Raw genomic sequence first — 15336 nt, 5'->3', positions numbered from 1 at the left:
TAATGCGCGTGAGTATAAGCCTAGTAATTAAAACAATAAGAAATATTGTAAAATATACTGAAAATATTTATAAATTTATTAAAATCATTCAGAAAAAATGTATGAAAATAAGATTTCTATAACTAAAAAGCTTTTTTAGCACTAAAATTGATTAATTTTTACTTAAAAATCAAATTAATTTTTTATAAAAAGGTGAGTATTTATTACCCAAATATAACTACATGCTATACTTGGTATCTCTTTTCTCTTTAGGTTTAATGTTTTGCTTTGTAGAGCATTTTGAACTATTTGCAATTAGGCATGTGGCAATTTGCAGATATTATGCAAACCTATAAAAATTATATAGTTAAATTTCCACATTTTTATCATACATAACTAGCAGAATATGTAGAAACATCCGTGTTATGAACCTTCTTGTATCTCCATATTATCAAAGACAATACAATTATTACAGAACCTTTTATGCCTGTTCATATAGTTTTGACATAAATTCAATTACAAAGAAAAAAGTACAAAATTTAAAAGAAAGATGGGGAGCAGATCTAGAATACACTTTAATTAAAATCACAAATTATATAACAGAAGAGCACAGTTAAAAAAAATAAACGTTACCTCGTCAGACAGTGTATTTTCTGTATCAACATGTAAACTGGATTCGTCAGCAGAGAGTATTTGCTTTTCTGTTTTACTTCCATGAGAAGAAATTACAGAGTCACATCGGGAGTTCTCTCTTAAGGAATCCTAGATACGTAAATAGAAAATGAAATGAGAAAACATTTTTCAAATTTTCAGATTCATTAATTTTTAATAACATACAAATGTACAATTAGATTTAAGAACACGGTATGGTTGCCAAACTAAAAAAATTTTTTAGCGATAACTCATAAAATTTAATATTAGATTTAACACAAATAATGCCAAGTGGTTGGCGATCATTTTGATGGTTGGTGAAAAATCGAAGTAGCAAAGCTACCGTGCTTTGTTCTAGTCTAATTCCAATTATATGCTCATAAAAATCCGAAGAACATCATTTCTGCATTCATTAATTGCCAAGTAATTGTCGTATATAATAAAGTTGTAAAAAATAAAATTTCTGAACTTTTAATAATTAATTTTTTAAAGTAAATAATTAAGTACAAATATTTTCCATAATGATAAAGAAAATGTGTACTTTTTCGTTAGCTCAATAGTAGGCATTGTAAATTATACTTTAGAAAGAAATTTTCTTAGTCCGGCAACCAGGGACTTATTTGAAAAAGTGCTAAATTAGCAATATTAACGATGAAAATTCATATGTTTCGCATTATTACATTCGGTTCATTTGGTACATATTTTAACTGAGATCCAGCCAACAGAAAAGTAGAATATCATTTAAAAAAATAGAACAAGCAGAGAACAAAAGGTGAAACATAAAATATTTTACACAATATAAAGACAATTTTAAAAGGTCTTGATAAATTTCTTAAATTCACTTAAGTGTTTATCTTCTTTAATCTAAAATTTATATTACTTTTCATTCAATTCAACAAACCTTTAAAAATAATTTGATGGCACTAAAAGGTTAAATTACAAAATCTTTTAAATATTTTTTTAATGATTGGATAAATAATTTATTAGAATTATCTCTATAAATAAAACTGCAATAATAAGAAATTTTGATTTTCACTTTAACATGTCTGCTAGATAAATGTATACAATCATTTTTCTCCCATATTAAAGTAATTCTACTCATATGCTTTATATTATGACGTTCATTAATCCATAAAAAATACGGCTTAAAGAAATTCCAACAGAATTTTATAAGTTACCTGAGAGCTCTCAGAAGGAAATTTTAATTCCTTGACTTGATTTGAGTTAATTATCAGTTTGCTACTATCGTTTGACTCTGAGTGATCTTGAGATCGATATGTCCAGTAACTTGAGTGAGTGAAAATCAATGGCTTCCCTAGTCTAGCGCTAACAGTGATGGCTTTCGATTCCTTTTGTTTCGAGCAATACAGTGAAATCAACTGACCAGGAGTAAGTCCAGAGAGTTCTTCTTTAGCAGGAACAACTTGCCAATTAGAATACATTGACAGTTTTGGATTTGTTTCCTGCAAAACAAACATCGGCTGTGGACGGTAAATGCAGCAGTAGGTGGATCTCGTAGAGCACTTAAGACCCAGATACGTATATGCATGACCATTCAGATATAGCTGGACACAACTTTTCTTTGGCCTTGGTGTGTCTGGACTAACTAGTGTTGAGCTGACCATTGTAAATGGCTTTTTCTTTAAAGGCAAAGAAGTGGGCCTTGCAGGAGCAAGAAACTTTTTAGTAGGTTCTGATATGCTAGTTGTTGAGGGAAATGCGTTTTCATTATCCGCAGATGGTAAAGTTGGACTACTAGGAGTAAATAAAACTGTAGGTACATTGGGCTGGTTCACACTGCTTTTGTCTTTTGGTTTTGACGATAGAGGTAAATCAACACTTTTCTCAGCTGCAGGAAATATAGGTGAATAAAAAGGTTTATTCCCAGGCGACAGAGTTACTTTTATACCTCCTGGAGATACTTCATCTATAACTGAACCCGGGATCAAATCATTGCCTTTTGAAGAACGAGATGCATACAGAGGAATAGAAAAGGGTTTCGAATCTGGTCCAGGAAAGAAGTCACAAGGATACGAGACAAATTCTTTGTTGTCATTAGATGGCTTAAAACTCTCTAGTTGATAATCAAGTCTTGAAAAATTAGAAACAGATGAAGTGATTACTTTTGGATATTTTGGAATGCTGTCAGAAACAGTAGAAATAGCTACAACTGGTGAAATATTTGATGCTGATCTTCTGGTCGGCAAATGAACTGTAGCACCAGAATTATGAATATGTTGAGCAATAGTGACTATAACACCAGGTGAGCTATTTGAATCTTTCTCTATTTCTATATCTTCAAAAGTCTTGGGTTTTTTGCTGGCATTAGAAAACTTATTTGGAATTGTAGAAAAGGCACCAGGCAAGGTTGTTTTTATTTTTATTTTCTTTGTTATGGCTTCATCGTTAACTTGAACTTCTCCGCCAAAAAGCTTTATAATTTGTGATCGACCCTGATGAGGTAGTACATCTAAATTATTTAAAACTTTTGTTGGATTATCCTTTACAATGTCAAGAGAAGAGTCAACTAAACTAGATCCTAAAAGTAAGGAATCAGACACTTTTCTACGTTTCATTGGGGGACTTCTTGGCATCAACAATTGCTTCTTCAAAATTTGGCCAACCTCTTCATCAGTTTTTTCTACAGCAGTGTCATTTTTAGTGGTTTCTTCCCATGATTGACCTCTTATTTTACTCTGAAAATCCAGAACTCCTAAAGGCTTAGATTGTGCGCTTGTTTCTTTTAATCTGAATTTTTCAGTAGAGTCCCTGAGATATAGTAAAGGGTTAGTTGCTTTACAAAAAGAAAGGTGTACTTCCCAATTGTATTTGTCTGGGAGCTCCGTTAAGCACTGTGAGCACTTGTAAGTAACAGTACGTTTCTCGTACTTATCAGTCAAGTCATTCATGGCGTCAGAACTAAAGGACGAGCTGTAATGCAAGCCTCTATCGTCCGATTCAGAATCGGCTTTTAGATCTTCTTGCGATTTACTTTTCAAAAGTAAATCTTTTATAATGCTTCCTTCCGGATTTTGAGGATGTTGGTTACTCATATCTTTGCCCAAGCAGAAGGACTTCTTGTGTTTAGGATACCGATTCTGCTTCAAGTTGAGAAGACTTTTAATGGCACTTCCTTTCAACTCATCCTCTGAGACTGAACATGCCATCTTCGAATACATACTAACCGAAGGAACGGTAGTTAGATTTCCGAATTGTAAAAAACTTTTGTCCTTAGATGAGATGACGCTTACAGAAGATGAAGTTGAAGCTATCTTAGTACTGTGTAATCCTTCTCCTTCACATCCTCCTAAAAGTGCAGAATGCAATTTCGATTTACAAGAGCTTTCTGGAAGAGTAGAAGGCAGGGTTTTGTCTTCATTAGAGCGACTTCCTTTAGTGATCTTTTTGGTATCTCCATCATGACTTGACGAACTATTTTGAGATGTCTGCTTAAAGTATCGTCGAGACCACATTGGCTCTAACGTATCAACGATTGCAGCATTTTCAGATATTATTTTACTAATATGCTGTTCCAAAATTTGAGGACTAGTTATTTTTGGAAATTTTAATGTTTTCTGTGATTCAGTTGACAGAACAGAAGAATTGGAATCATCATTGCAAATGCCGTCAGGAATATGTAATTTCAATTTACTGCTAACATCAGTTTTATTTGCATCTTTACTTTCTGTGGAACAAATTGAACTAAAATGACCGATGGTTGTTACTCCACTGGTTTCAGGAGCACATGATTTTGTACCATTGATATTATTTGTATCTTCACTGGTATTTGAAACAGAAGAACTAACCGATTTTTTCTCTAATATTTCCTGAAGAAAACTAGTTTTACCAGATACAATCAAGTTATTTTTCCCATTCTGTTCCGACATCTGAAATCCTGTAAGCACTTTTTCAATATTAGAAGCAGGTGTACCATAAACAGAACTTGGTAGCTGACAATTCTGTTCTAAAACAGTATTGTCAGCTTCTTTTGAATAATTTATTATGTTTTCTGAAGCAGAAATTCGATAATCCATCTGCTGTGCTTCTGCTTTTATTCCAGTACCTTCTTTGCTGCTTAACATAGTAGTAGCATTCGACATCTCAGCAGTACTTTGTTTTTCAGCTTCTACGGCGTTATCATTCACGGTATCAATACAAGTCATACCTTTGTTAGTCTGTGGAGATAAAACTTTCATGGATTCTGATTTGCCATTCTCTTTGCTTTCAGCAAGAGTTCCAGTTTGCAGAACAGCAGTTTCAACAGCATTAAGAAATGAAGTTTGTTTCCGTGTTCCGTTAGATGTGGACACTGGAGAGAAAGAGTTATTAACAGACATATTCAAAACACTTGATGTTGATATATTGCTCAGTGCCACATTTTTTCTAGGGCTCTCACTTCCATTGCTTTCAGAATTTACATCACAGTTTTCGGTTTCATTTTTACTAACTTTATTTTCATCTTGGACATTTTTGACTATATTGTTATTAACTTCAGGCTGCGACACCATGTTAATATCGTTGAGGGATTTTGAAGCTTCTAAGTGTTCTCGTTCAACTTTCTCATTATTAGTAGGAGGAGAAGGAATGTTGGAAGACACAGTCTTTTTGATTTTGAAAACCAAATCATTATTGGTTGAATAATGTTTGAATGTTTCATTTTTTATTAGTACAAGACCTGGGTCAGTTTTCTTCTTTATGAAGCCACCAGTAGCTGAAAGGGGAATTAAAGAAAAATTACTAGACTGTGACAGGTAATCTCATAGCAATTTTGAATAATTCCAAAAAGCATAGCTGCCAACAGAGGAATTATAACAAAATATTGCACAGAGCTAATACAGAAAAGAACATTAAAAATATAATTTCGCAATACCTTCCAAACTAAACAGCAGCTTAAAAAAAATTTTAAGAAACGTTTATAAATACAAAACAAAACAAAAAATATGTACAACAAAAGAGAAGCCACATAAAAACTTATTTAAAAAAATATATTTAACAGAAAATTATGGTAGGCAGCTATGCAAAATGCTTAATATAGACAATGCTATCAATAACAATTCAGTTATAACAATTAATGATAAAATGACATTTATGGGTGACAAAATAGATAACCAACTACACGAATTCTTTTGAAACTTAAAACAAAAAAAACGTATAATAAAATTCCGGGCAGAATTGCATTTTGTTGAAAAGAATAGATCCAAACTATACAAACAAAAAGCAAAAATTAATAAAAAAATGTTTAAATAAAACAAAACTAGGTTCAAATAATAAAAAATGTAATATTGCAAGCAAGGAAAATGCTCTATCAGTTCTTCAATCGAATAATATCTACTTCAGATGGCAACAATCACTTGATTCAAAATCCCTCAACGATTTTTTTTTTTTTTCTTACAGCTGAAAATTACCAATATTGAAAAATGATTTAAATCACTTAAGGTGTCAAACTTAAAAAATTCCTGGTTAAAATTAGCAGAAAAAGTCATGTTTATAAACTGACATGTGTATAAAATGACTCGGCAAACATAACACATTTATTTAAAATCAAAACTTATTCAAAAGTTCCTGAAAACAAATTATCAACAGTAAAATAAATATACATTTGATGAAGAACTTTTAAAGAATAGTACTGGAAGATTATAAAAGGAAAAATATTGAAATGACCATAGTGGACAAGATAATTCATTTTCTTTTGTCGTATTTTTTAAAAATTATTTTTAGCCTCCCCTTTTTTTATTATTTATTTTCATAATTCTTAAAACATTTGCTATATAAAAGAATAAGCATAGAATGGGATAACAAAAATCTAATAGAAATATTATAAATGTGCTTTAATACAAAAGTATTAAACAGAATTATACAAATTATCAAGTTAGGGCCATAAGTAAAATTTAATAATTTCTAAATTATTAAAATTTTAGATGGATAAAATAAAGTGTTGCAACAATATTACATTACTTTGTGGCTAAATGTTTTTTTCTCAATCGTAGAGGTGGACATCTTTCGCGATAATTTTCCATCGACGTGATCGAACATCTTCAATGATTCTTTCTTTCAAGTCAGCAATCGAACTTTCAATCGAGATTTACAAGTGCAGTAATTAAAAGATTAAAAAAAAAATTCTTCGCTGAAACAATAGATGAATCAGACAATGATATTACAATGGCGACAAAAGTTATCACCTCCCGCAAAGCTGATCAAAGGTGAAAATCAAAGTCACAAACGTAAAGAAAAATTGATACGTTGGCCACACCTTCTAACATTTTGTTGACAACATTCAACCGAGATAAAAAAAACACGTAATCCATTACTTGTTTCTGAATCTAACATAAGGCTCATGTTGCGGAGATAATGCAAAGATATTTTGAAAGCGATTTTTTTTTCTGGCAGAAACAAAATTCTTTATTTTAATTAAATGCATTAACATTTATAAAATAGCAATAAAAAAGTATTTACTATGATCATATTATTTTAAAAACTTATTGTGTAATTTGATCAAAAATTTATATCACATGAAATGAAATTAACTGAAAGTTTTAAAAACAAACTTTTCTCCGAAAATCTTCTGTAATTTCTAAAAAAAGTATGCATCCGAAGAATGGTCTGAAATATATAAAATATCACAAATTTTTAAATATTAAAATTCTTTGCCTCTTCTCAATTTATTTTTCTTTTTGTTATCACAGAAGCAAACATTCGATATTCTATTTATAACTAATCTATTTATTAAGCGAATTTAACAGAAAATATAAGAACCTGACCAATTATACTCGATAAAATGCTAATATTATTCTAATATTTTGTAATCGACCAAATGCATATTTTTACAAATTTTCATTTATTTAGAAATTAGAAAAATGAAGTTCCTTAATTAATCTGCTTGCTACGCCAATCTAGCTTAGAGGCTCTAGTCGGATGTCTAGTCAGAAATCCGCCACTGTTGGACTCGTTAAGTACAAATTTTGGAAAAATCTTATTATTCATTTCAATATTAGAAAAATAGTATATGGTAAAAAGTAACAGTTCAAAAGACTCTCCTCCCCTGGAAAAACTCCCAGAAAACAATATATATGTATTCACATAATAAACAATAAAACAAAATTTCAAAAAAGATTTTACTTGTTCATAAATTTTTAATACTTATTTAAATTCTTAATTGTATCATAAAATATAAAATAATGTACCATCAGAGACACTTATATCATAGTTTGAGTAACCCTGCCCTATCCTGTAGATAAAAAGGAAGACATTAAAATGAAATATCATTAACATAAATTGTAAATGTCTTTAAGTAAATTAATTATATAACGAAAAATAAAGTGAAACTTAAACAACCGTAAAGAAATATATAAATACCTCCAAATTTTATGCAATTCATTTTATAAAAACTAATTAAGTTGATTCATTAAATAAGTTACTTGCACAATGTAATGTTCGAAGTAAAGTAATTTTTACCAAAAATAATTTGATTTCATAATTGAAATTTAAAATTTAGTTACTGGTACGAATTTCATTTAGTCGATTATTGAAAAAAACAAGCAAAAAAAAAAAAAAAAAAAAAAAAACGATATTTTTACATTTTTTTTAGTAACAATTCGAAACGATAGCTTTTAGTAACAATAGATTTTAGTAACAATTCGAAAATTATGAATGACTGCTTCATTAGCGGATGAAAACATTAAGTGTTTTAATAAAACTTACTGTGTTAAGTGTTTAAAAAACTACTGAAATACTTCCATAAAAAATCTTAAAAATAATCGTTTTTGAAGTGCAGTTTTACCATACAAAATATCATTACTGGCATATAAATCAAATTCCTTTGAAAATATAAAGAAAACTCGAACATTAGTCAAAAAGATCTTAAGTAATATGTATAATACTTGAATTGCCTATCTTTACTAATTTTGAATAGCTTAAGCTTAATTATAAGAAAGGTAGCATGTTTACAAAGCGTGTGTTTAACATCGGAGGAAAAGTTGTATAGATAAATGCAATAAATAAAACACTGAAAAGCTTCGTGTTTTATTAAAACAAAAATCCACGATTTTCGTTAAAACATTAAAGAGTGTCTTTTAATTTAAAAATAGTGTTTAGCCAATAAAGACAGAAAAATTAATAAATCAGTAAATTTTAAATATGATAGGGTTAGATTATATCGATTCAACTTGTAATTTTTATCATACTATCAAATTTAGTTGCCACCGTATAAAGTAAAAATGTCAAATAGCTTCTAACGAAAAAAAAAGAAAGAAAGAAAGAAAATAAAAAAAAAAGTGTGAATGAAAATTATGATATAAAATAGTTTTCTTAGAGTAACTTGCACTTTCAAATTATTGCTTATCGATGGAAATCCAGACAAAATATTTTTTTTTATGATGATGAAAACGTAAATCTGAACAGCGAAAACACAAACGGGAAACTGAACCAGCGATAGGCGCTGTAGCAGTTATTTATTGTCAGCAAATATTCATGAAGTTTCCTAATGCATCTGCCAAAAATATGATGTGCTTGGACAGATGCCAATTTCACTTGCCCAAACCGTCTAGAAGCGACGTAAGTTTAGAGTGTCTAGAGCACCTGAAGACAAAAAGCCGACTCCAATTTTAAAAAAAGACGTTGTTAAAAGGTCGACATAACGTTACTACGTGCTAGATATATGGTATAGGACGTTTTCTCCGAGATTCTTTTAAATCAAACATAATGAGATACCCAAAAACGTTTCAAATATATCTTCAAAATTGTATGTATTAAATGTTAAAAATGATATATTTATATATATATATATATATATATATATATATATATATATATATATATATATATATTTTGGAAAACAAATTTTAATTTTAGCTTAATTTTTATCAGTTTAACTTAAAAGCAGAAAAAAAATTATTTGTCTCAAAAATCAATTTTAATCTTTTCTCTAATTTCTAATAAAGAAGTTTTTTTTAAAGTATTTTTAAATTTAACAAAAATTTGGCTCCGAAAACTAAAAGAAAAATAAATTCAAAAGTTCGTTTCATGAATAGGGAGGGATTCAAGGAAGAAAGTACTTCAATCTGAAAAAGACCCGATCCAATATTTTTTTCTCTTATCTTTTTGTGTGAAATGTATCTTATTATTTATTAAAAGAATGATATCAGTATAACCAAAGTGATGATTAACATTCAAGAAATATATTTTATAGATTTTCCTTCATTTTTTTCCTTACAAATGTAGGTTTATTTGATTTCATTAAAAATCAAAAATTTCGACCATCAAATCCAAACACTTTAAAAAACACATTTTTTTAAGTGAATTGTTCAAAATTTAATACAAAAACACTTATAGCATTCATTTTATATATTTGCAACTAATTAAGTATATTTCTAAGTTTAAATATGGGAATTCAAAGAATTTAAACTCAAACACAAAACCATTTCAAACAGTTTCCAAAAAGATAAATAAAAAGGTCGCATGTTTCTCAAATAGCAAAATGGATTCGTAAAAGTATTTCAGTTAAAAAATGGTAATTTGAGGAAAAGCCATCTCTTTAATTACAGTCAGAAAAATAAATTTCTACACAATACGTCAGTGCACTACGATGATTTATTTTGTACTAAAAATTTGTTGAAGAATATTTCAATTGGCAACAATCGTTATTTATCAAAAATTAACACCTCAACTCTCTTCAAGAAAGAATTCGAACAAACGATTCTGTCACGAATTGGAAGTGAATACGCGGTGTTATAAGCATCCATACCAAAATTTCTTTGTATTTTATATTTGTGGGGGAAAAAAACCTCTCGACAAATTATGTATGAAAATCTGATTTACTCATTTAATGTCTAATTTTGCTTCTACACAAGAGATGTTTCGAAATGGATCTAATATTTTTGAACTGAAGTCCAATGATAAGGTAAGAGAATGAGCAATTGCTTTTTGTAAATTTTAAGTCGTTATAAATGAAATCCTGCACAAATAACATTCTTGTATAGAAAATCTAATACTGATAAAACAAATCTGTATTTTGGATTTTAAAAACTTTTTTTTATCAGTCAGTTATTAACCACTTGCTATCCCTATATCTTCATAATAAACTGATGATTTTTTAATAAATATTTATAATTGAAACAATAAGAGTACGAAGCCACTGTTTTTATTACGTTTAAGTGTTTAAAAGTATTTTTAAACTTCCTTGGAGCTTCAGAAATTAGAGAAAAAAAGTATATTATACAAGAATTATGTATACATACAAAGGTAGAGATTTCAGATTTTAAAATAGATCGAACGAAAACACCTGATTAAGAAATAAGATTAAATTCTGAACGAAAAGAAATTCTTCCGGTTTTAGAAACGTAGAAGTTTCAATAAAAAACTAAAGGAATTGTGCATTTTTTTTTTAAATTAAAGTTTTAGATTATGTCAGAAAAAAATAAAATTTTTAAATTTATATTCATTGACCTTTCCCATTATGATTAAAGAATATTTAACGAATAAAATAATATTGTTTATTTAAGAATAACTTTTTAATTACAAATTTTATAACATTTTAAAACAAATAATTAATTCGAAACAGAAAAGTATTCGAATAATATTTATTTATAGAAGATGCAATAAGGATACAAATGGTAAACTGATAGTATTCGGGAAGAAATAGGGGAAAAAAATTATTGTCAGTTTTAAAAATTAAATCGCGTCTGAATTCCATGAAAAACAATGTTTGACGCAAGTGTATTTTGCAAAATCGTCTGCGCGATGAGACGAACAAGTTCTGCCAAGTGGGAAGGTAAAAAGTATTCCAAACTCCGAGGTCACGTGACACACCGACAGGCGCCGATGTATTGAAAAATAAATACACGACGATCTAAAAAAAACTGAAACCGACAGAGGCGGAAAGTTGTTAGAGCTAGTGCGAAACGCGAATTCTTGGGAGAACCCCCAATTTCTCCGAAAAGAACTAATGACGTCACGGAGCTACATATCCATTGTTGCGAAACGAGAAACAGCGTTAGAAACTCGTCTTGTTCCGCCGTATAAACAGCATGAATCGGCTAGAGAAAGTGATGTTATAGCAGGAACACGAAATACGAAGTCAGCAATTCCAGAGCGGTAAACACAGAAATTGAAAAGTATATCTCTCTCCCCGATTTCACTTTATTTAATTAAATCAAGACTGTTTTCTTTAATTTTATATTGAATGAAAGAGAATATTTCGATAAATTATATAATATAGGAATATGTAATTGTGATTTTCTCTTTAACAAAATGCAATGTTGCTGAATTACTCGTTTCCACTAATGATGTTCTAAAATTAAAGAACTTTCTGTAAAAATTACTCACATCTTGCCCAAATTTATATTCATTAAAATTAAAAATTTCATTAATAAATTTGTGAACTTTCGAATTCTCTGTACATTACATCTAGCCTTGTATTGAATTATTTCCCCTAATACAAATGTACAATCAGATTTCATCTACAATAAGTAAAAAGTTTTTCGTAATAATATTGCTGTTAGTATTATTTTCAGTTATATTTCAACAGTTTTCTTTTATATCTAAAGAATTTTTAAAAGATATCAAGAAGGTGATGAATATGATTTTGGTAAATCCTCGAATTCATTATAAATAAATTGAAAAAAATAAATAAATAAATAGTTTTAATTTGTGCAAATACAAATCAAAACAATGATTTGATAAAATCATCAATTTAATTTTTTGTAGTTAAACGAAACAGCAGTTTTCTATGTTAATGATCCTAACTAGTAAAATATGTAAAAGAATTATGAAGACTTGAAAGCGCTGAGAAATTAACTGTCATTCATTAATAAGCACAACAAACAGCTATAGATGTTTATATGCTGTAACAAATACAATTTTTTGTTATTATTTAAGCCTATATAAGGTTTTAATACATTTATAAAGGAGGAGAGGAAATAACTGGAAATAGCATAAAATTCATGAAATGAAAAAAAAAATTAAACATTACTTTCCGAATAATATTAAAGTGAAATATTTAGTACCGTACAAGATTAAGAGACTTTGCAGTCCAACGCAATGTTTACCATGAGACCTTCCATGTTTACAAATTGGTAAACTCCACTTCACATTTTTAATTCAAGATCGTGTCACTGATTTATTTTAATTTTATATTTTTACTTTAATAGCTTCCTGAAAACGAACAATTTTTATTTATAATGGCTCATCATTGTATGCAATGTGTACACAATATTATTTGAATAGACATTCAATGTTTATAAGTATAATAACTAACTGAATGTAAACAGATTGGAATCTGACCAATTACATTTGAAAGTTTTAATATTAGCCTATTTCTAATTCATAGAAATTGCATTTTTTTTATAAATTTATTTATTTATTAGATAATAACATCCTAATTGACTTGCTTACAGGTCTCTCTCAGATGATTCTACGCATCAGTTTAGTTGCAAATCTACACTGCTTTAATCAATTTATTAGTGCCAACTCATAAAACTGCAATTTCAGATTTTTTTTTCTCTGACGTCTGCCTGTTATATATTAGAGGGCTCTGCCCCCTTTCTCGCTTTCGCTAGCCAACCTTGGTGTTGTCCTCGAATTCTACATGTCCCCATTACTATTTTAGAAAAACAATGCAGGGTAAACACATAGTACCTAGGTATTCAGACGATTGCTAGCCGAGAGGGAAAAAATTTCCACTACCCGAGAAAGGCAAACAAACCGGAAAGTATTATTATTATTATTCATTAGTGTTGCCACAAATGATACAGCTAAAAGTGGAATTAATAATTAATATTATTTTAAAAATTATTATTAATTAAAGATTTACTTTTTAATTTCTTATCACCATTTCAATGTCAAGGGCTATACAAATACTTACCAAAGCGTAATAATAATTTTCATTTAATATTTCAAACAATACTGGCAAAGCAAACCTCAAATGTCATGGGTCAGGTGATTCACTACCTACCAATCACAAAGCGAATAAAACGCAATGTTTACACAACATTTTTATATAACAGAGGTATCGCGACAATGTTACAGAAACCATCTAACTCACTATTCTTACCGAATTGGCTTGAAATTGTTTATTGTATGAGAAAGAAGACGCAGAAAGGCGACAGTTCTTTCAGAATACTCACAACGCAAACAAATATCGTCAACCATTAATGCTGAGAAGTACCACGCCTAATTCCGTTAAGTTTAAACAGATGTCGGCGGAATCTTCAAAATAAGCTACAATAATAAGAATCACGGTCGCAATTCGTCTGTCTCCTAAAATAAAGCATAAAGCGCACAAGCTACACTGTAGAGCAAACATTGATCTAATCGCTGGCTGACATTTTCGTTTCAGATAGGGCATTATTCGAAGTGAATGCGAATTCAAAAGTTAACTTGTTATTGAATTTTCCAAGGTCGAAGCAGTTAAAAAAAATAGGAAGAGTTTTTTTCCCTCCTTTATTTCCTTCCACATAAAGATGCCACATAAAAAACATTGAATCAAAAATGTTTGTGCTTGTTATGTAATCAAAAGTTCTTCACTGATATATACTAAAATACTTATAAAAAAATATCCAAAATAACTTTTTCCAAACGATTAATCATTATAAATTTCATTTTTTTTCACCATCTTATTATCTATTTTTGCGATAATTTCAGAATATACTATATAAAAAAAAGGACCTTTTAAAACTATCTAATAATTTAACAAAAATATATAATCAATTACAATCGGTTGATGCACATATTTAAATTCTTTTTTTATTAAAAAAGTATTTTATATATTTTGTTTATCGAATAGTGCAGAAAACCACCCATAAATAAACGTAATAATAAAAAATGCATGCATGATTTTCAGTGAAATCAATGGCAATACAGATAAATTAATATACAGAATAAAAACAATTTTTTTTTAATTCAATGTAAATGGTGGCGTAAAAAATCTTTCTAAATACTGCACTTTTTTTTTTTTCTTTCAATGGTTTTTTTTTTTTTTTAGTATAGAGAGGACCATTGAGTATTTTTGTAAAAATATCTATTTTTGTTGAAGGATTGGACCACAACCTTTAATGAAGATCTATAATTTTGGTGCAAATAACGAATGCTACATTTCATCATCTGGCTCATTGCTGTTATCATTTACATACAAACCGAAATACACAAACATATTCCATTTTCGCTGTCAAATTTCATGGAATTTTCGAAGCAGTTTTTGTTTTCTAGCAGTTATATTACTTTTCTTTGCGCTTACAAGATACTAAAAAAAAGTATGTAATCAAAGATCCTCCTGGATTATTTCTTATAATAATCTAAAAGGCATTTGAAATCTACTTAATATTTTAATCAATTTACACAACCAAATTTTTAAAGAAAAAGTTTTAAACATAAATTTGAGAAGGCACCTCAGATGCGTTAATAAATCAACAAGTTCAAGAAATACTTTTATTTCAAACATAATTTCCCATCATATTATTTCATTGTGTAGCATTATTAAGATCATTAAATAAAAATTTCAGGTCTTTTAATTTGATATATTTTTGATTTGATGGTTGTGTAAACAAAAAAGAATTTACATTTGAAGAAATGTAGTGGTACAATGGGGAAGACACATTAGAAAGACTACTTCATAATTTTCTAAAAATGAAATATAAAATATTTTGTGAACATGATATGTCATAACTGATAAACAGCTGCTATTATTATTTCTCTCACTTTTTTAGATTATTAACC

General features: G+C 28.9%; 1 protein-coding gene across 2 annotated transcripts in view; it reads right to left on the bottom strand.

The window, feature by feature from the left end:
* The window catches only part of LOC129975987 (uncharacterized), an 86855-nt gene that overhangs the window by 17865 nt on the left and 53654 nt on the right, over positions 1–15336 (bottom strand). For both annotated transcript variants that reach the window (XM_056089306.1, XM_056089307.1), the window contains exons 2-3: positions 1809–5341; positions 613–741 (exon numbers count right to left, since the gene is read on the bottom strand). In XM_056089306.1, coding sequence (XP_055945281.1) covers positions 613–741; positions 1809–5341 — 3662 coding nt within the window. The remainder of the gene's footprint in view (positions 1–612; positions 742–1808; positions 5342–15336) is intronic.

This window comes from Argiope bruennichi, chromosome 7, assembly GCF_947563725.1.
Source record: "Argiope bruennichi chromosome 7, qqArgBrue1.1, whole genome shotgun sequence".
NCBI lineage: Eukaryota > Metazoa > Arthropoda > Arachnida > Araneae > Araneidae > Argiope > Argiope bruennichi.
Note: the sequence above shows the minus strand (reverse complement) of the source record. Positions and strands in the feature narration are given on the sequence as shown.